The sequence below is a fragment of the Coregonus clupeaformis genome, chromosome 1, assembly GCF_020615455.1.
Source record: "Coregonus clupeaformis isolate EN_2021a chromosome 1, ASM2061545v1, whole genome shotgun sequence".
Taxonomy (NCBI): Eukaryota; Metazoa; Chordata; class Actinopteri; order Salmoniformes; family Salmonidae; genus Coregonus; species Coregonus clupeaformis.
Window position 1 is genome coordinate 20,697,404 of NC_059192.1, and position 19,691 is coordinate 20,717,094.

General features: G+C 45.3%; 1 protein-coding gene across 2 annotated transcripts in view; it reads left to right on the forward strand.

Moving 5' to 3' along the window:
- The window catches only part of LOC121539913 (zinc transporter ZIP11), a 157,207-nt gene that overhangs the window by 119,352 nt on the left and 18,164 nt on the right, over window positions 1-19,691 (forward strand). For both annotated transcript variants that reach the window (XM_041848589.2, XM_041848651.2), the window contains exon 7: window positions 8,170-8,239. In XM_041848589.2, the coding sequence (XP_041704523.1) occupies window positions 8,170-8,239 (70 nt within the window). The remainder of the gene's footprint in view (window positions 1-8,169; window positions 8,240-19,691) is intronic.

Sequence of the window (19,691 nt, forward strand, 5' to 3'; positions counted from 1 at the left end):
TCTACATTTCTCTGGAGCGCTCTGACTGATGTGTAGCTACATTTCTCCGGTACTTTCTCGGTGTAGCCAGCCTATTTTTCTCCGGTAAAATGCAAGAATAACTTTAAGCAAAACCTTAGGAAATGTAGTTGGCTACATTCTTTATATGATAGGCCTATACATTAGAAATATGTTGGCCATGCATCGCTTTAGCAAAAAAGACCTTGCTTTTTTATTGTAATCTCATTTACGTGTGGCTGCCAGCCAAACAGCGTTGTACTTCTGTTGTCATCTGATGAAAATGAAGCTATTTTCTGCCGAATGTGTTGCGCTAATGTATTTTCTGTGAAGGAAAACTATAGTTGCACGTCCCTGATCACTCTATTGAAGCCAAAAAACACTTGACTTTCAGTATAAAACGCGACTCCTGTTGTGCTATTTACAAACAAACACGTGACTGGTAAACTATGGTAAGCTTCATAATGTCAAAAAATGTGACAGCTGAAATGAAGAACGCAATCTGCTTTATCTGCTGAAGCATTGCACAAGTTGACTGCAGGTATTTTCTTAAAAAGAACTTACAAATATTAAAATGTATTGAAAAACTTCAAGTAAATACTTTCAACGGTATTGACTTTATTGAAAAACCATTCGGGGCTATTTCCAAATACCCAGGTTTACGGTATATACGGTATGTACGGTATACCGCTCAAGCCTAGTATACTGTTCGCTTCCCTTTATCGCCAAGCCATGTCCTCATGTTTACTCTACCTGACACTGAAAGAGACATGTTTAGATACAGTTATAGATTGGTTGGAAGGTACTAAATGATTGATCTAAATGATTTGTCTTGAAGTTTTCTCTCTCATATTCCTCTACACCTCTGTTTTTCCATGCTGACTGTGTGTGTGCGGGTGTTAGTCTGTACGTGCGCATGTGTGCGTGCGTGCGTGTGTGCGTGCGTGCACCTGTGCTTGAGCGTGCATATACACGCATGTGTGTATCAGCCGTTTTGATAGGGCAGGGCTTGAGAAAAAAACGGCACGCTTCATTTTCCACATCAACTAACTACTGTATGGCTAATACGAAAATGGAAACTGAGCACAGAGAGAGAACACAGGAAGCTGAGAGCGGAGTTATTTACTATACATAGCAGAGTGTGTTTTTGTTATCATGCTCGCTCTCTCTCTCTCTCTGTGTCTCTCTGTGTCTCTCTGTGTCTCTCTGTGTCTCTCTGTGTCTCTCTGTGTCTCTCTGTGTCTCTCTCTGTCTCTCTGTGTCTCTCTCGGTCTCTCTGTGTCTCTCTGTGTCTCTCTGTCTGTCTCTGTGTCTGTCTCTGTCGCTCGCTCTGTCTCTCTCTCTGTGTCTCTCTGTCTCTCTCTGTGCTCTCTCTGTGTCTCTCTCTGTGTCTCTCTCTGTGTCTCTCTCTGTGTCTCTCTGTGTCTCTCTCTGTGTCTCTCTCTGTGTCTCTCTCTGTGTCTCTCTCTGTGTATCTCTCTGCGTGTCTCTCTGCGTGTCTCTCTCTGTGTCTCTCTGTGTCTCTCTGTGTCTCTCTCTGTGTCTCTCTCTGTGTCTCTCTGTGTGTCTCTCTGTGTCTCTCTCTGTGTCTCTCTCTGTGTCTCTCTCTGTGTCTCTCTGTGTGTCTCTCTCTGTGTCTCTATGTGTCTCTCTCTGTGTCTCTCTGTGTGTCTCTCTCTAGGTCTCTCTGTGTCTCTCTCTGTGTCTCTGTGTCTCTCTGTGTCTCTCGCTCTGTGTCTCTCTGGGTCTATCTGTGTCTCTCTGTGTCTGTCTCTGTCTCTCGCTCTCTCTCTCTGTGTCTCTCTGTGTCTGTCTCTTGCTCTCTCTCTCGGTCTCTCTGTGTCTCTCTGTGTCTCTCTGTGTCTCTCTGTGTCTCTCTGTCTCTCTCTGTGTCTGTCTCTGTGTCTGTCTCTCGCTCTCTCTCTCTCTGTCTCTCTGTGTCTCTCTGTGTCTGTCTCTCGCTCTCTCTCTCTGTGTCTCTCTGTCTCTCTCTGTGTCTGTCTCTGTGTCTGTCTCTGTCTCTCGCTCGGTCTCTCTCGGTCTCTCTCTCTGTGTCTCTCTGTCTCTCTCTGTGTCTGTCTCTGTCTCTCGCTCTGTCTCTCTCGGTCTCTCTGTGTCTCTGTCTCTGTCTCTCTCTCTCTCTCTCTCTCTCTGTCTCTCTCTCTGTGTCTCTCTGTGTCTCTCTCTGGGTCTCTGTCTCTCTCTGTGTGTCTCTGTCTCTCTCTGTGTGTCTCTGTCTCTTTCTGTGTCTCTGTCTTTGTGTCTCTTTGTCTCTGTGTCTCTATGTGTCTCTCTCTGTGTCTCTCCCTGTGTCTCTGCATACACTTCACTCCCAATACTAGGAATGGTATTCCCAACTCTCCTCACTAGAAAAGGAGTGTTTATCATCTCTAGGGATTGGAGTGGTGAGAGCTGATGGGGAACCATTGTAATTCTTTTCCAGAATTATTTACTTCCGTATCCTGTCATAGCTGATGCATTAGGGCACTTAGGCTATATTCGTATTTTCTCGGCTACCTCAGCCCTTTGAACATGCCTAGAATGGCATATTGCCAATTACGGGCAATTTTTCTCTACCGCTTTGAAGATGTACATGTCTGTTTGCGGCTTCTCTCGCTCTCGCTAACTCTCTAGCTAATTAGAGATGTTCTATCCAAACCATCAAATCAAGAGTTTTCTTCACGTCACACTTCTTTGCCAACTCCAGTCTTTTCTTAACCTGACTACCCATCCACCGGCCAAATGCCACACCCATTAGCGTTTCTTTCTGGATTTGCTTTCTTCCCTGACATTCTTGTAGAATGCAAACACATTCTGACCACTCTGATTTGACCCAGAAACCGATGGGTTGGGCCTGAGCCGACCTACATGATGACGTTATCATTTTTGATACTCTGATTGGTTAGAGACGATCCAATCGCTGATGATTTTTTTTGGTACAACGCCCCTCATTTTGACGTAACCACAAATGACTTCTAGGATGGCAGTTTCAGACTGAATATATGTAGCGATCGATAGAGAATGAAATTCAGGATAAGTCGTCAGGCAAGCGTTTTCTAGCACGCTGACCAAACTCTTACCTGGCAATTAGAAGATCTAGTGGTATTTCTGTAGTAGTTCTGACCTTGTCAGCACTTATTAGGTAGAGGCGAGAAGATGGCGCTATCTCAGAATAATTATTGCCGTATGACAGCTTTATGGTGACAGCGTGACATTTTTATGATAGCATTGCGACAGCGCTATGACAGGAGCATGACGGCTTTTCGAAGAGAATCGGAGACCGAAATATCTGTGAATGGGTTTTGTAATAAATAAAAAAAAAACGATAAAGATGATTGACTGGATGCTATTAAACTTAGCTTCCACAGTGACTCACACACCCTTATCTCTGATTATTTCATGCATCATAAGATTAGCAGATTAGCTGTATTAGCAAAGTGGCTACTGCTCAGAGCACGTCCATCTATTGTAAAGTCCCACTCTCTTACTAATGGTTCTATCAATCTTGGGACTAACTTTGCACCTTTCCCAGGAGTAGATCCACAAACCCTATATTTGCTGTCATGTATGACACATCAAATGCCATGGTGGTTACGTCCCCCCAAGCACAAGAGGCTGTTCAGTCAGTCGCTGAAGAATCTGTCTGCGCGCCTTGCTCCTTGTCAACATGGTAACTAGCAATGCCAGATGCTCACCTACACACACCTCGCTGTGTGTGTTGTCGTTAAATGTTGATAGTGAGTCATTCAGCAAACTTACATCTCATCAAAGAGCATGGCCTAAGTCTTGGAATAGTACACAATTCTTTACATTTTAGTCGTTTAACAGACGTACTTATCCAGAGCGACTTACAGGAGCAATTAGGGTTAAGTGCCTTGCTCAAGGGCACATCGGTAGATTTTTCACCTAGTCGACTCTGGGATTTGAACCAGTGACCTTTCGGTTACTCACCCAATGCTCTTAACTGCTAGGCTACCTGCCGCCACATCTTTCCATCCCTCCCTCTAAGCCTGTTTGGTCTGAATCAGTCCCTGATCGCCCCTGCGGTCCTTGAGGACACTGCTGTAGATTACTGAAATATGGTTCCCACATGGGAAAGACCACCCCCCTCCGCCCCATCAAACTCAACCCATTCACTGTGCCACTGTGAAGCTAGAGAGTGATCCTCCCCCCAGGCAGCACCCCTCCTAATGTCTCATATGGTGACAAATTAAGGTTTTACTTCCCCTGCCTGAGTTTTTAATGGCTCCTCCAGCACCACCGAGCCCAGACCAGAGCAGCCAATTGAGACTGATGGAGTGTGGGGGCCTCCACTGAAGTGGATCTGTTATGCATCCTTAATGGCCTTAACTGAATACCCTATGTATTTCAATCTGAGGGAATATTCATCACCTGCCCCAACCAACCTCCCCCCACTCCCATGCCTCTCTGGTTAGAGCTATGGGCCGATAGCCAGGGGGTGACATGGGAATGTAATGGTTCTTCCTTCTCTCTCTTTCTAACTCACTTTTATGACTTGTAAGAGTTATTTATGTACGTTCAGGGAAAGAGGGAAGAGATGGCTTAGTTCTCTCTCGGCTGTTTTCTCCCGTCCGTATGCCTACACAGAGCTGCGTGTGTCAGCATTGGTCAGTTGCACGTTCACTCACATTGAGAGAGAGAGGGAGGAGTAATGTAGAGAGAGAGAGATATGGGAGGTGGATGAGGAGGTGCAGAGAGAGAGAGAGAAGATGAGGGATAAAGAGATGGGGAGTGACATGAAGACGGACGAGAAAGGATCAGGATGAAGTTCCTATCATTACTACTAGATGGCAGAGGAAATCCTGAAGCGTTTCACCCTCCGCACATGAACATGTTTGCTGATGCTTGCTCTTACTGTGGGCAATTCAACTTTAAAAAATGCCCATCAGCCAATGATTAGAGAGCTCGTTAGTGAATCAGCCAATGGGATGATGGGATGAGATGGCTCTTGACTTGACATGAAAGCACTCATGGGAATGAAGCCCCTTAATGGAAGATGAAGTATTTCAGTGAAGCTTGGAATGTTGTGCATCTGTATAGACAGTGCATTCGGAAAGTATTCAGACCCCTTGACTTTTTCCACATTTTGTTACGTTACAGCCTTATTCTAAAATGGATTAAATAGTTGTTTGCTCTCATCAATGTACACACAATAACCCATAATGACAAAGTGAAAACAGGTTTTTAGAAATTTTTGCAAATGTATTAAAAATAAAAAACTGAAATACCTTATTTACATAAGTACTCAGACCCTTTGCTATGAGACTCGAAATTGAGTTCAGGTGCATCCTTTTTCCATTGATCATCCTTGAGATGTTTCTACACCTTCATTGGAGTCCAGCTGTGGTAAATTCAATTGATTGGACATGATTTGAAAAGGCACACACCTGTCTATATAAGGTCCCCCAGTTGACAGCGCATGTCAGAGCAAAACCAAACCATGAAGTCGAAGGAATTGTCCATAGAGCTCCGAGACAGGATTGTGTCGAGGCACAGATCTGGGGAAGGGTACCAAAACATTTCAGCCGGATTGAAGGTCCCCAAGAACACAGTGGCCTCCATCATTCTTAAATGGAAGTGTGGAACCACCGAGACTCTTCCTAGAGCTGGCTGCCTGGCCAAACTGAGCAATCGGGGGAGAAGGGCCTTGGTCAGGGAGGGGACCAAGAAACCGATGGTCACTCTGACAGAGTTCCAGAGTTCCTCTGTGGAGATGGGAGATCCTTCCAGAAGGACAACCATCTCTGCAGCATTCCACCAATCAGGCCTTTATGGTAGATTGGCCAGAAGGAAGCCACTCCTCAGTAAAAGGCACATGACAGCCCGCTTGGAGTTTGTCAAAAGGTACCTAAAGACTCAAAGACCATGACAAACAAGATTATCTGGTCTGATGAAACCAAGATTGAACTCTTTGGCCTGAATGCCAAGCGTCACGTCTGGAGGAAACCTGGCACCATCCCTACGGTGAAGCATAGTGGTGCCAGCATCATGCTGTGGGGATGTTTTTCAGCAGCAGGGACTGGGAGACTAGTCAGGATCGAGGGAAAGATGAACTTAGCAAAGTACAGAGAGATCCTTGATGAAAACCTGCTCCAGAGCACTCAGGACCTCAGACTGGGGTGAAGGTTCACCTTCCAACAGGACAACAACCCTAAGCACACAGCCAAGACAATGCAGGAGTGGCTCAGGACAAGTCTCTGAATGTACTTGAGTCGCCCAGCCAGAGCCCGGACTTGAATCTGATCGAACAGCTCCGGAGAGACCTGAAAATAGCTGTGCAACGACTCTCTCCATCCCACCTGACAGAGCTTGAGAGAATCTGCAGAGAAGAATGGGAGAAACTCCCCAAATACAGTTGTGCCAAGCTTGTAGCGTCATACCCAAGTGGACTTGATGCTGTAATCGCTGCCAAAGGTGCTTCAAGTGTCTGAATACTTATGTAAATATAATATTTTCAGTTTTTTATTTGTAATACATTTGCAAAAATTTCTAGAAACCTGTTTTTGCTTTGTCATTATGCGGTATTGTCTATAGATTGATGATGAGGGGAAAAAACATTTTAATCAATTTTAGAATAAGGCTGTAACGTAACAAAATGTGGAAAAAGTCAAGGGATCTGAATACTTTCCGAATGCAGTATACTATACTATACTATACTATACTATACTAAACTATTCAACACTATAGTCTACTCCAGTCATGGATGTGCTGTAGGTACTGTTGCAGGCTTCATGGTTCTCTGTGTGTGAGAGAGCGTTTGCCACTGATGGTGTCAGCTGCCAGTCAGTGCAGGGATTGAAGTATGGAGCTGTGTGTGTTTTTCAGTCAGGCTTTACACGCACATACACACACACACACAGACAGACCTTTAGGAGTCTCATTACCTGTGTGTGTGTACGGCTGTCAGTCTAACCTGTGGTCTTTTCAGCTGTATTTATATCCCAGTGTTTAAAATCAGAGAGTGAAAGAAGAGAGGGGGGAGGGAAAAGAGGGAGAGCGATACCCAGCTGGAAGCTGCTGTGAGTCCAATTAGAGGGAGTTGCTTGCTGGTACAAGTGTGTGTGTGTGTGTGTGTGTGTACATGCTTTCAAGTACGAGAGAGAGAGTGCTTGTGTAAGACTATATCGCACACCCAACCTGCTCATAGTGACAGAATTACATTTGATTAGAATAGGAAATAATACGGTCATTCATTGATAAATATATTATATTTTCACACACAATTCATTGTGAATTGACTGGAGGCATGGATCATGTCTGTCCTGCTGGGTGTGTTGCTTTGTCTTTCCTTCAGTAGACAGAAGACTGAGAGCTCCGTGACTCCTCTTTTTTCTCTCTCTCCTCCTCCCTCCTCCTCCTCCTCTCTCTCTTCCTCCTCCTCCTCTCTCTCTTCCTCCCTCCTCCTCCTCGCTCTTTTCCCGCCTCTCTCCTCCTCCCTCCTCCTCCTCTCTCTCTTCCTCCTCCTCTCTCTCTTCCTCCTCCTCCTCTCTCTCTTCCTCCCTCCTCCCCCTCGCTCTCTTCCCGCCTCTCTCCTCCTCCCTCCTCCTCCTCTCTCTCTTCCTCCTCCTCCTCTCTCTCTTCCTCCTCTCTCTCTCTCTCTTTCTGCCTCCCCCTCTCTCTCTCTCTCTCTCTCTCTCTCTCTCTCTCTCTCTCTCTCTCTCTCTCTCTCTCTCTCTCTCTACCTCCCTCCTCTCCTTTCCATGTTCTCTCTCTCTCTCAATAATACACTCGATATAGATGTTGACTCTTATATATTCTGGTTGATCAGCCAAGCAGCTTGAAAAACTCTGACTGTACTTTCTGACTCACCAGCTCTCTATAACCATTCCCTTCCTATTCTCACTTGTCCATGCGCTTTCAATCTCTCTCTGTCTCACTCTCTCTCTCGCTCTGTCTCCCTCTCTCTCTGTCTCTCTGTCTCTCACTCACTCACTCACTCACTCACTCACTCACTCACTCACTCACTCACTCACTCACTCACTCACTCACTCACTCACTCACTCACACACACACACACACACACACACACACACACACACACACACACACACACACACACACACACACACACACACACACACACACACACACACACACAAACACACATATTTTAACCTCCATGGCTGTATGTGTTTGTGTGTTCTCTTGCAGAGGGCCTGGCTGTGGGTGTAGGGTTTGGAGCCATTGGAAAGACCTCATCTGCCACGTTTGAGAGTGCCAGGTAAGAACACACAGAGACTTATACCACAACTGCCTTCCTTACCGGTGTCCCAACACTCTCTAGATATCGCCTTTGTCACCATATTACACAGGCCCTAGTTTACACTGATCCGGCTATTCTATCGGTGACTGTGACCTATGTCAGGGTTTAGAAACATCTGGTTACTGGTTTGACCACGATCATATGCTCTTGCCTTACGTCTCGGTCATAAGAGCCTGGGATTTGGTGTGTGCGTACGCTTATCTGTGTCATCATAATCCTCCTCCACATACCATTTGGCCAGTAGACAGGAGCATCACTTGTTCCTCCTGGGTTAGAAAGCACTGTTTACTCTGTGGGGATGAGGAGGACAAAACGGCCTGCCTTTGTGCCTGGCTCCTCTGCTTTGTCTGGGCCCTGCTCTCTGTGGTGTGCTGCTACCACCCTGTGGTCACCACTGGTACTGCACATGTAATTTATAAATAATTAATGGCCCTCCGAGGATGCTCAGACCAGACTCCAGAGCCAAGTATTTGTGCGTGAGTGAGCATATGTATTTGTGTGTGTGCATGCATGCGTCTGTCCGTCTGTTTGTTTGTGTCTGTGCATGTTTCTATCTATCTGTGTGTGTATGCGCCTGCATGTGTGTGTGTGTGTGGATATGCTGTTGTGTGCGTGTGTGTTTGTGCGTGTGTGTGTGTCTGCATGTTTGTGTGTCTGGGTCTGTGCGCGCAAGTGTGTGCGTGTATTTGTGTGTCTGTGAATGGTCCAATTGAGAGGCGGGAGGGAGGGGAGCAGGAATCCAGAGGAATGTGTGGAGACCACCCTCCAGATGTGGACCAGCTGCTGGCAGCACCAGGGAGGAAGTTGAGATGGAGGGCACACATACTACCCCTCTCTCTCTCTCTCTCTCCCGCCCCTCTCTCTCTCTCCCCTCTTTCTCTCGCTCGCTCGCTCTCTTTCTCTCACTCTCTTTCTCTCGCTCTCTTTCTTTATCACTTTCTCTCGCTCTTTCTCTTGCTCGCTTTCTCTCCCTCTCTCTCTCTCTCTCTCTCTCTCTTTCACTCTCTCCCTCCTCTCTCTCTCGCTCGCTCGCTCTCTCCCTCCTCTCTCTCCTAGTGAAAGCCTCTCTTGTTCTCTGGTAGCTATGTTACCTGTCCTACTGGTGCAGTTCCTCTGATTATGCTTGGCTCAGCCCTGACCTCTCCCTCCTTGATGTGTTCTAGCAGGCCTGTTCACAACAGGTAGAGTGGCCGCCGTGAGCAGGTTCTCTCCATCCCAGTGGCTTTGCCTTTCCCCGCTGCTGTATAACCGCAGCTGTATGTGTGTGTGTGTGCAAGCTGTCAGCCGGAGGAAAGGGGCGGTAGTCAGGTAACATAGAGTGATTGAACCAGGAAGCCTCCTCAACCATGCTTAGAAAAACACTCCCCAATGTATTTACTTCATTTTTTTCTTTTAGGCTACATTCTTTCACTTGATCAGTGGTATTGCGATGCATTTCTACCTACCTTAACACATGAGATGTTTTGGGGGACAGTCAACAAAAGTCTAAATGTAGGAGTACAGCATGCCTATTTGTGGGATTGTCTGCAAATTGAGTGTAAAGTGGCCTCTTAGAGCGTATAGTAGCCATTTGTGTGAGTTTGACACGTGGTCTAAAGCAGGGTTCCCCAACTGTGGCCTGCGGGTGGTTTTATTTGGCCCCCCATTTACATCGACCAAGTTTTCTTGTTGTTGAATTTTCATTGTTGTACATAAAACATCAAATCAAATAGTATTTGCCACATACACGTGTTTAGCAGATGTTATTGTGGGTGTAGCGAAATGCTTGTGCTTCTAGCTCCGACAGTGCAGTAATATCTAACAATTTCACAACATATACCCAATACACACAAATCTAAGTAAGGAATGGAATTAAGAATATATACATATATGGACGAGCAATGACAGAGCGGCATGGACTAAGATATCGTAGAATATTATAGAATACAGTATATACAGTGGGTGAAAAAAAGTATTTAGTCAGCCACCAATTGTGCAAGTTCTCCCACTTAAAAAGATGAGAGAGGCCTGTAATTGTCATCATAGGTACACGTCAACTATGACAGAAAAATTGAGAAGAAAAAAATCCAGAAAATCACATTGTAGGATTTTTTATGAATTTATTTGCAAGATTTCTGGCTCTCACAGACCTGTAACTTCTTCTTTAAGAGGTTCCTCTGTCCTCCACTCGTTACCTGTATTAATGGCACCTGTTTGAACTTGTTATCAGTATAAAAGACACCTGTCCACAACCTCAAACAGTCACACTCCAACCTCCACTATGGCCAAGACCAAAAAGCTGTCAAAGGACACCAGAAACAAAATTGTAGACCTGCACCAGGCTGGGAAGACTGAATCTGCAATAGGTAAGCAGCTTGGTTTGAAGAAATCAACTGTGGGAGCAATTATTAGGAAATGGAAGACATACAAGACCACTGATAATCTCCCTCGATCTGGGGCTCCACGCAAGATCTCACCCCGTGGGGTCAAAATGATCACAAGAACGGTGAGCAAAAATCCCAGAACCACACAGGGGGACCTAGTGAATTACCTGCAGAGTAACACACTACGCCGCCAGGGACTCAAATCCTGCAGTGCCAGACGTGTCCCCCTGCTTAAGCCAGTACATGTCCAGGCCCGTCTGAAGTTTGCTAGAGTGCATTTGGATGATCCAGAAGAGGATTGGGAGAATGTCATATGGTCAGATGAAACCAAAATATAACTTTTTGGTAAAAACTCAACTCATTGTGTTTGGAGGACAAAGAATGCTGAGTTGCATCCAAAGAACACCATACCTACTGTGAAGCATGGGGGTGGAAACATCATGCTTTGGGGCTGTTTTTCTGCAAAGGGACCAGGACGACTGATCCGTGTAAAGGAAAGAATGAATGGGGCCATGTATCGTGAGATTTTGAGTGAAAACCTCCTTCCAACAGCAAGGGCATTGAAGATGAAACGTGGCTGGGTCTTTCAGCATGACAATGATCCCAAACACACCGCCCGGGCAACGAAGGAGTGGCTTTGTAAGAAGCATTTCAAGGTCCTGGAGTGGCCTAGCCAGTCTCCAGATCTCAACCCCATAGAAAATCTTTGGAGGGAGTTGAAAGTCTGTGTTGCTCGAGCGACAGCCCCAAAACATCACTGCTCTAGAGGAGATCTGCATGGAGGAATGGGCCAAAATACCAGCAACAGTGTGTGAAAACCTTGTGAAGACTTACAGAAAACGTTTGACCTGTGTCATTGCCAACAAAGGGTATATAACAAAGTATTGAGAAACTTTTGTTATTGACCAAATACTTATTTTCCACCATAATTTGCAAATAAATTCATTAAAAATCCTACAATGTGGTTTTCTGGATTTTTTTCCCTCATTTTGTCTGTCATAGTTGACGTGTACCTATGATTAAAATTACAGGCCTCTCTCATCTTTTTAAGTGGGAGAACTTGCACAATTGGTGGCTGACTAAATACTTTTTTTCCCCACTGTACATATGAGATGAGTAATGCAAGATATGTAAACATTATTAAAGGGACTAGTGTTCCATTTCTTAAAGTGGCCAGTGATTTCTATAGGCAGCAGCAGCCTCTAATGTGCTAGTGATGGCTATTTAACAGTCTGATGGCCTTGAGAATATAAGCTGTTTTTCAGTCTCTCGGTCCCAGCATTGATGCACCTGTACTGACCTCGCCTTCTGGATGATAGCAGGGTGAACAGGCAGTGGCTCAGGTGGTTGATGTCCTTGATTATCTTTTTGGCCTTCCTAGACTGCACCACCCTCTGGAGAGCCCTGCGGTTGCGGGGGGTGCAGTTGCCGTACCAGGCGGTGATGCAGCCCGACAGGATGCTCTCAATTGTGCATCTATAAAAGTTAGTGAGAGTTTTAGGTGCCAAGACAAATTTCTTCAGCCTCCTGAGGTTGAAGAGGCTCTGTTGCGCCTTCTTCACCAAACTGTCTGTGTGGGTGGACCATTTCAGTTTGTCAGTGATGTGTTCGCCAAGGAACTTGAAGCTTTCCACCTTCTCCACTGCGGTCCCGTCGATGTGGATAGGGGGGTGCACCCTCTGCTGTTTCCTGAAGTCCACAATCATCTCCTTTGTTTTGTTGATGTTGAGTGAGAGGTTATTTTCCTGGCACCACACTGCCAGAGCCCTCACCTCCTCCCTGTAGGCTGTCTCATCATTGTTGGTAATCAAGCCTACTACTGTTGTGTCGTCTGCAAACTTGATGATTGAGTTGGAGGCGTGCTTGGCCACGCAGTCATGGGTGAACAGGGAGTACAGGAGGGGGCTGAGCACACACCCTTGTGGCGCCACAGTGTTGAGGATCAGCGAAGTGGAGGTGTTGTTTTTTACCTTCACCACCTGGGGGCGGCCCGTCAGGATGTCCAGGACCCAGTTGCACAAGGCAGGGTTCAGACCCAGGGCTTCGAGCTTAATGATGAGCTTGGAGGGTACTATGGTGTTGAATGCTGAGCTATAGTCAATGAACAGCATTCTTACATAGGTATTCCTCTTGTCCAGATGGGATAGGGCAGTGTGATGGCGAATGCATCGTCTGTGGATCTATTGGGGCTGTAAGCAAGTTGAAGTGGGTCTAGGGTGACAGGTAAGGTAGAGGTGATATGATCCTTGACTAGTCTCTCAAAGCACTTCATGATGACAGAGGTGAGTGCTACGGGGCGATAGTCATTTAGTTCAGTTACCTTTGCTTTCTTGGGTACAGGAACAATGGTGGCCATCTTGAAGCATGTGGGGACAGCAGACTGGGATATGGAGAGATTGAATATGTCCATAAACACACCAGCCAGCTGGTCTGCGCATGCTCTGAGGACGCGGCTAGGGATGCCTTCTGGGCAGGCAGCCTTGCGAGGGTTAGTTCCAAGGGATTTTAATTTTGGAAATCTGTTCCCAAGTATTCCCACGCATAATAAAGAATGTAAGCAAGGTTTGAAATGATTATGTTTTAGTCAAGTATTATATCTGTTTGGTCTTCTTGCCATCTACAAATTATTTGTAGTTATGTTCCTGCACCCCGACCATCTGCTCAAGAAAAAATCACTATATACTGAAGAGGGTGCCGTTTCAGACTGTGTGTCGGTTCTAAGATGGTGAGCGTAAAGGCTCTTAGTGTCAATGTTATTCTGTGTGGATGTCAGAGGACATTGTGTGGTGCTCCAAACTGCTGAGGGCCTAGTGGTATGTGAGGTCTGAGGGGGCCACTAGAGTGAACTGTAGGAAGACTCAGAGAGAGAGAGATCCCCAAGGACTATCACTGGACCTTTGTGTGAGGTGGATTAATCTAGCAACTATGAGAGGGGTTGGAGAATAGCACGGTTTTGACTGTCACTTTAAGCATACTGCATGCTGACACCTAGCTTGATAGATTTGTATATTGGTGTATATGTGTACTATGGGTGTTTCTCAATATGCATAGCAGGGAGCTCGGCCCCAGTATGTACTGGGCCGTACGCACTACCCTCTGTAGGGCCTTGCGGTTGGATGCCAAGCAGTTGCTAGTCAAGATTCACTCAATGGTGCAGCTGTAGATCTTTTTGAGGATCTGATTTCATGGCTACAGATGTGAGTGCTATGGGGCGATAGTCATTTAGACAGGTTACCTAGGCATTCTTGGGCACAGGGACTATGGTGGTCTGCTTGAAACATGTAGGTATTACAGACTGGGTCAGGGAGAGGTTGAAAATGTCAGTGAAGGCACTTGCCAGCTGGTCAGCGCATGCTCTGAGTACACGTCCTGGTAATCCGTCTGCGTGGTTCATGCATGGTTCAGTGTTGCTTGCCTCGAAGCGAGCATAGAAGGCATTTTGCCCGTCTGGTAGGCTCGCGTCACTGGGCAGCCCGTGGCTGTGTTTCCATTTGTAATCCGTGATAGTTTGCAAACCCTGCCACATCCGTCGAGTGTCAGAGCCAGCGTAGTAGGATTCGATCTTAGTCCTATATTGCCGCTTTGTCTGTTTGATGGATCGTCGGAGGTCGTAGCAGGATTTCTTATAAGTGTCCGGATTAGTGTACCGCTCCTTGAAAGCGGCAGCTCTAGCATTTAGCTCAGTGCAGATGTTGCCTGTAATCCATGGCTTCTGGTTGGGATATGTACGTATGGTCACTGTGGGGATGACGTCATCGATGCACTTATTAATGAAGCTGGTGGCTGCCACCGGATGAATCCCGAAACATATTCCAGTCTGTGCTAGCGACTGTTTGAGTTTTTGCTTGTAAGCAGGAATCAGAAGGATAGAGTTAGGGTCAGATTTGCCAAATGGAGGGCGAGGGAGAGCTTTGTATGCATTTTTGTATGTGGAGTAAAGGTGATCTAGAGTTTTTTTCGCCTCTAGTTGCACAGGTGACATGCTGGTAGAAATTAGCTAAGACTGATTTCAGTTTTTCTGGCACTAGGAGCTCTGCCTCTGGATGAGCATTTTCTTGTTTGCTTATGGCCCTATTCAGCTCGTTGAGTGCGGTCTTAGTGCCAGCATCGGTTTGTGTTGGTAAATTAACAGCTGCAAAGAATATAGATGAAAACTCTCTTGGTAAATGGTATGGTCTACAGCTTATCATGAGGTATTCTAACTCAGGCGAGCAGAACCTCGAGACATCCTTAATATTAGAGATTGCGCACCAGCTGTTGTTACAAAGAGACACACACCTCCCCCTTGAGCTTACCCGACGCTGCCATTCTGTCCTGCTAATGCATAGACAAACCAGCCAGATGTATATTCTCCATGTCCTTTGTCATCCACGACTCACATAGGGTATCACAGTTCTTCATGTCCCGTTGATAGGATAGTCTCGAACTGAGCTCGTCCAGTTTGTTCTCCAGTGATTGTGTGTTCGCCTATAGAATGGAGTGTAGAGGCGGTTTATGTACTCGCCTACGTAGTTTTGTCAGGGTGCCTGCATGCCGGCCTCTCTTGCACCGTCTTTTTCTTTTCCGTGTCTCTGGGATTAGGGCCTGGTCCGGGGTGAGCATACTACCATGCTCCGAGTGCATTCTCTGAGGATGTTCTCTTGAGTACGTTCTTGTGAGGACGAGAGTGTGGAGAACGCATAAAGTATTACATTTGAGAAGCACTCACCCTCCCCCTACTGTATTACCTCACGCTGCACCGCCCCATTCACTAGCCAGCTAGTTTAACAGGCATAAACAACCTCAAACTAATGTTATGCAAGGTAGATGACTAGCTGTCAATTCTTTGTGGGTACAGTGAGGGGAAAAAAGTATTTGATCCCCTGATGATTTTGTACGTTTGCCCACTGACAAAGAAATGATCAGTCTATAATTTTAATGGTAGGTTTATTTGAAAAATGAGAGACAGAATAACAACAACAAAAAACGCATGTCAAAAATGTTATAAATTGATTTGCATTTTAATGAGGGAAATAAGTATTTGACCCCCTCTCAATCAGAAAGATTTCTGGCTCCCAGATGTCTTTTATACAGGTAACGAGCTGAGATTAGGAGCACACTCTTAAAGGGAGTGCTCCTAATCTCAGCTTGTTACCTGTATAAAAGACACCTGTCCACAGAAGCAATCAATCAGATTCCAAACTCTCCACCATGGCCAAGACCAAAGAGCTCTCCAAGGATGTCAGGGACAAGATTGGTGAGAAGGTGACAACAGTTGGTGCGATTATTCGCAAATGGAAGAAACACAAAATAACTGTCAATCTCCCTCGGCCTGGGGCTCCATGCAAGATCTCACTTCGTGGAGTTGCAATGATCATGAGAACGGTGAGGAATCAGCCCAGAACTACACGGGAGGATCTTGTCAATGATCTCAAGGCAGCTGGGACCATAGTCACAGAGAAAACAATCGGTAACACACTACGCCGTGAAGGACTGAAATCCTGCAGCACCCGCAAGGTCCCCCCTGCTCAAGAAAGCACATATACATGCCCGTCTGAAGTTTGCCAATGAACATCTGAATGATTCAGAGGAGAACTGGGTGAAAGTGTTGTGGTCAGATGAGACCAAAATCGAGCTCTTTGGCATCAACTCAACTCGCCGTGTTTGGAGGAGGAGGAATGCTGCCTATGACCCCAAGAACACCATCCCCACCGTCAAACATGGAGGTGGAAACATTATGCTTTGGGGGTGTTTTTCTGCTAAGGGGACAGGACAACTTCACCGCATCAAAGGAACGATGGACGGGGCCATGTACCGTCAAATCTTGGGTGAGAACCTCCTTCCCTCAGCCAGGGCATTGAAAATGGGTTGTGGATGGGTATTCCAGCATGACAATGACCCAAAACACACGGCCATGGCAACAAAGGAGTGGCTCAAGAAGAAGCACATTAATGTCCTGGAGTGGCCTAGCCAGTCTCCAGACCTTAATCCCATAGAAAATCTGTGGAGGGAGCTGAAGGTTCGAGTTGCCAAACGTCAGCCTCGAAACCTTAATGACTTGGAGAAGATCTGCAAAGAGGAGTGGGACAAAATTCCTCCTGAGATGTTTGTAAACCTGGTGGCCAACTACAAGAAACGTCTGAACTCTCTGATTGCCAACAAGGGTTTTTCCACCAAGTACGAAGTCATGTTTTGCAGAGGGGTCAAATACTTATTTCCCTCATTAAAATGCAAATCAATTTATAACATTTTTGACATGCGTTTTTCTGGATTTTGTTGTTGTTATTCTGTCTCTCACTGTTCAAATAAACCTACCATTAAAATTATAGACTGATCATGTCTTTGTCAGTGGGCAAACGTACAAAATCAGCAGGGGATCAAATACTTTTTTCCCTCACTGTAGCTAGCTACCAATTTTTCGTACCTAGCTTGCTAGTTAGCCCCATTGACTTACTATGGGCGTCATATTTCTGTAAATACTTTACGTTGAAGCTTGCATCAATGCATGCTTCAAAATGATGTACAAATGGAGTACGCATCCGAGAAGTGCCCTCCGTTTCGTATACTTTGATTTGGACTCATACTCCGACCCTCATACTCCGACCCTGTGTCTACTATATGGACTATGAATGTATGTACAGTGGGGGAAAAAAGTATTTAGTCAGCCACCAATTGTGCAAGTTCTCCCACTTAAAAAGATGAGAGAGGCCTGTAATTTTAACCATAGGTACACGTCAACTATGACAGACAAAATGACAAAAAAAATCCAGAAAATCACATTGTAGGATTTTTTATGATTTTATTTGCAATTTATGTTGGAAAATAAATATTTTGTCAATAACAAAAGTTTCTCAATACTTTGTTATATGCCCTTTGTTGGCAATGACACAGGTCAAACGTTTTCTGTAAGTCTTCACAAGGTTTTTACACACTGTTGCTGGTATTTTGGCCCATTCCTCCATGCAGATCTCCTCTAGAGCAGTGATGTTTTGGGGCTGTTGCTGGGCAACACAGACTTTCAACTCCCTCCAAAGATTTTCTATGGGGTTGAGATCTGGAGACTGGCTAGGCCACTCCAGGACCTTGAAATGCTTCTTACGAAGCCACTCCTTCGTTGCCCGGGCGGTGTGTTTGGGATCATTGTCATGCTGAAAGACCCAGCCACGTTTCATCTTGAATGCCCTTGCTGATGGAAGGAGGTTTTCACTCAAAATCTCACGATACATGGCCCCATTCATTCTTTCCTTTACACGGATCAGTCGTCCTGGTCCCTTTGCAGAAAAACAGCCCCAAAGCATGATGTTTCCCACCCCCATGCTTCACAGTAGGTATGGTGTTCTTTGGATGCAACTCAGCATTCTTTGTCCTCCAAACACGACGAGTTGAGTTTTTACCAAAAGTTCTATTTTGGTTTCATCTGACCATATGACATTATCCCAATCCTCTTCTGGATCATCCAAATGCACTCTAGCAAACTTCAGACGGGCCTGGACATGTACTGGCTTAAGCAGGGGGACACGTCTGGCACTGCAGGATTTGAGTCCCTGGCGGCGTAGTGTGTTACTGATGGTAGGCTTTGTTACTTTGGTCCCAGCTCTCTGCAGGTCATTCACTAGGTCCCCCGTGTGGTTCTGGGATATTTGCACACCGTTCTTGTGATCATTTTGACCCCACGGGGTGAGATCTTGCGTGGAGCCCCAGATCGAGGGAGATTATCAGTGGTCTTGTATGTCTTTCATTTCCTAATAATTGCTCCCACAGTTGATTTCTTCAAACCAAGCTGCTTACCTATAGCAGATTCAGTCTTCCCAGCCTGGTGCAGGTCTACAATTTTGTTTCTGGTGTCCTTTGACAGCTCTTTGGTCTTGGCCATAGTGGAGTTTGGAGTGTGACTGTTTGAGGTTGTGGACAGGTGTCTTTTATACTGATAACAAGTTCAAACAGGTGCTATTAATACAGGTAACAAGTGGAGGACAGAGGAGCCTCTTAAAGAAGAAGTTACAGGTCTGTGACAGCCAGAAATCTTGCTTGTTTGTAGGTGACCAAATACTTATTTTCCACCATAATTTGCAAATAAATTAATTAAAAATCCTACAATGTGATTTTCTGGAGAAAAAAAATCTCAATTTGTCTGTCATAGTTGACGTGTACCCATGATGAAAATTACAGGCCTCTCTCATCTTTTTAAGTGGGAGAACTTGCACAATTGGTGGCTGACTAAATACTTTTTTCCCCCACTCTACACGTGTTTAGCAGATGTTATTGCGGCTGTAGCGAAATGCTTGTGCTTCTAGCTCCGACAGTGCAGTAATATCTAACAAGTAATATCTAACAATTTCACAACATATACCCATATACACAAATCTAGTAAGGAATGGAATTTAAGAATATATACATACAGTTAAAGTCGGAAGTTTACATACAGTTTAGCCAAATAAACGTAAACTCAGTTTTTCACAATTTCTGAAATGTAATCCAAGTAAAAAATACTGTATGAAAAATGTATGCACTCACTAACTGTAAGTCGCTCTGGATAAGAGCGTCTGCTAAATGACTAAAATGTAAATGTAAAAATTCCCTGTCTTAGGTCAGTTAGGATCACCACTTTATTTTAAGAATGTGAAATGTCAGAATAATAGTAGAGAGAAATTTATTTCAGCTTTTATTTCTTTCATCACATTCCCAGTGGGTCAGAAGTTTACATACACTCAATTAGTATTTGGTAGCATTGCCTTTAAATGGTTTAACTTGGGTCAAACGTGTCGGGTAGCCTTCCACAAGCTTCCCACAATAAGTTGGGTGTCACGTTCGTTGTGTAAAGGATCGGACCAAGGTGCAGCATGGTATGCGTACATAGTCGTTTATTATATAAACACAGACAAAATAACAAAATCCAACAGAATGTGAAGTTCAAGAGGCTAAACATCCAACAAGCCAAACAGAATCAGAAACAAGATCCCACAACTAAAGGTAGGCATAATGGCTGCCTAAGTATGATCCCCTATCAGAGACAACGATAGACAGCTGCCTCTGATTGGGAACCACACCCAGCCAACATAGAAATAGAT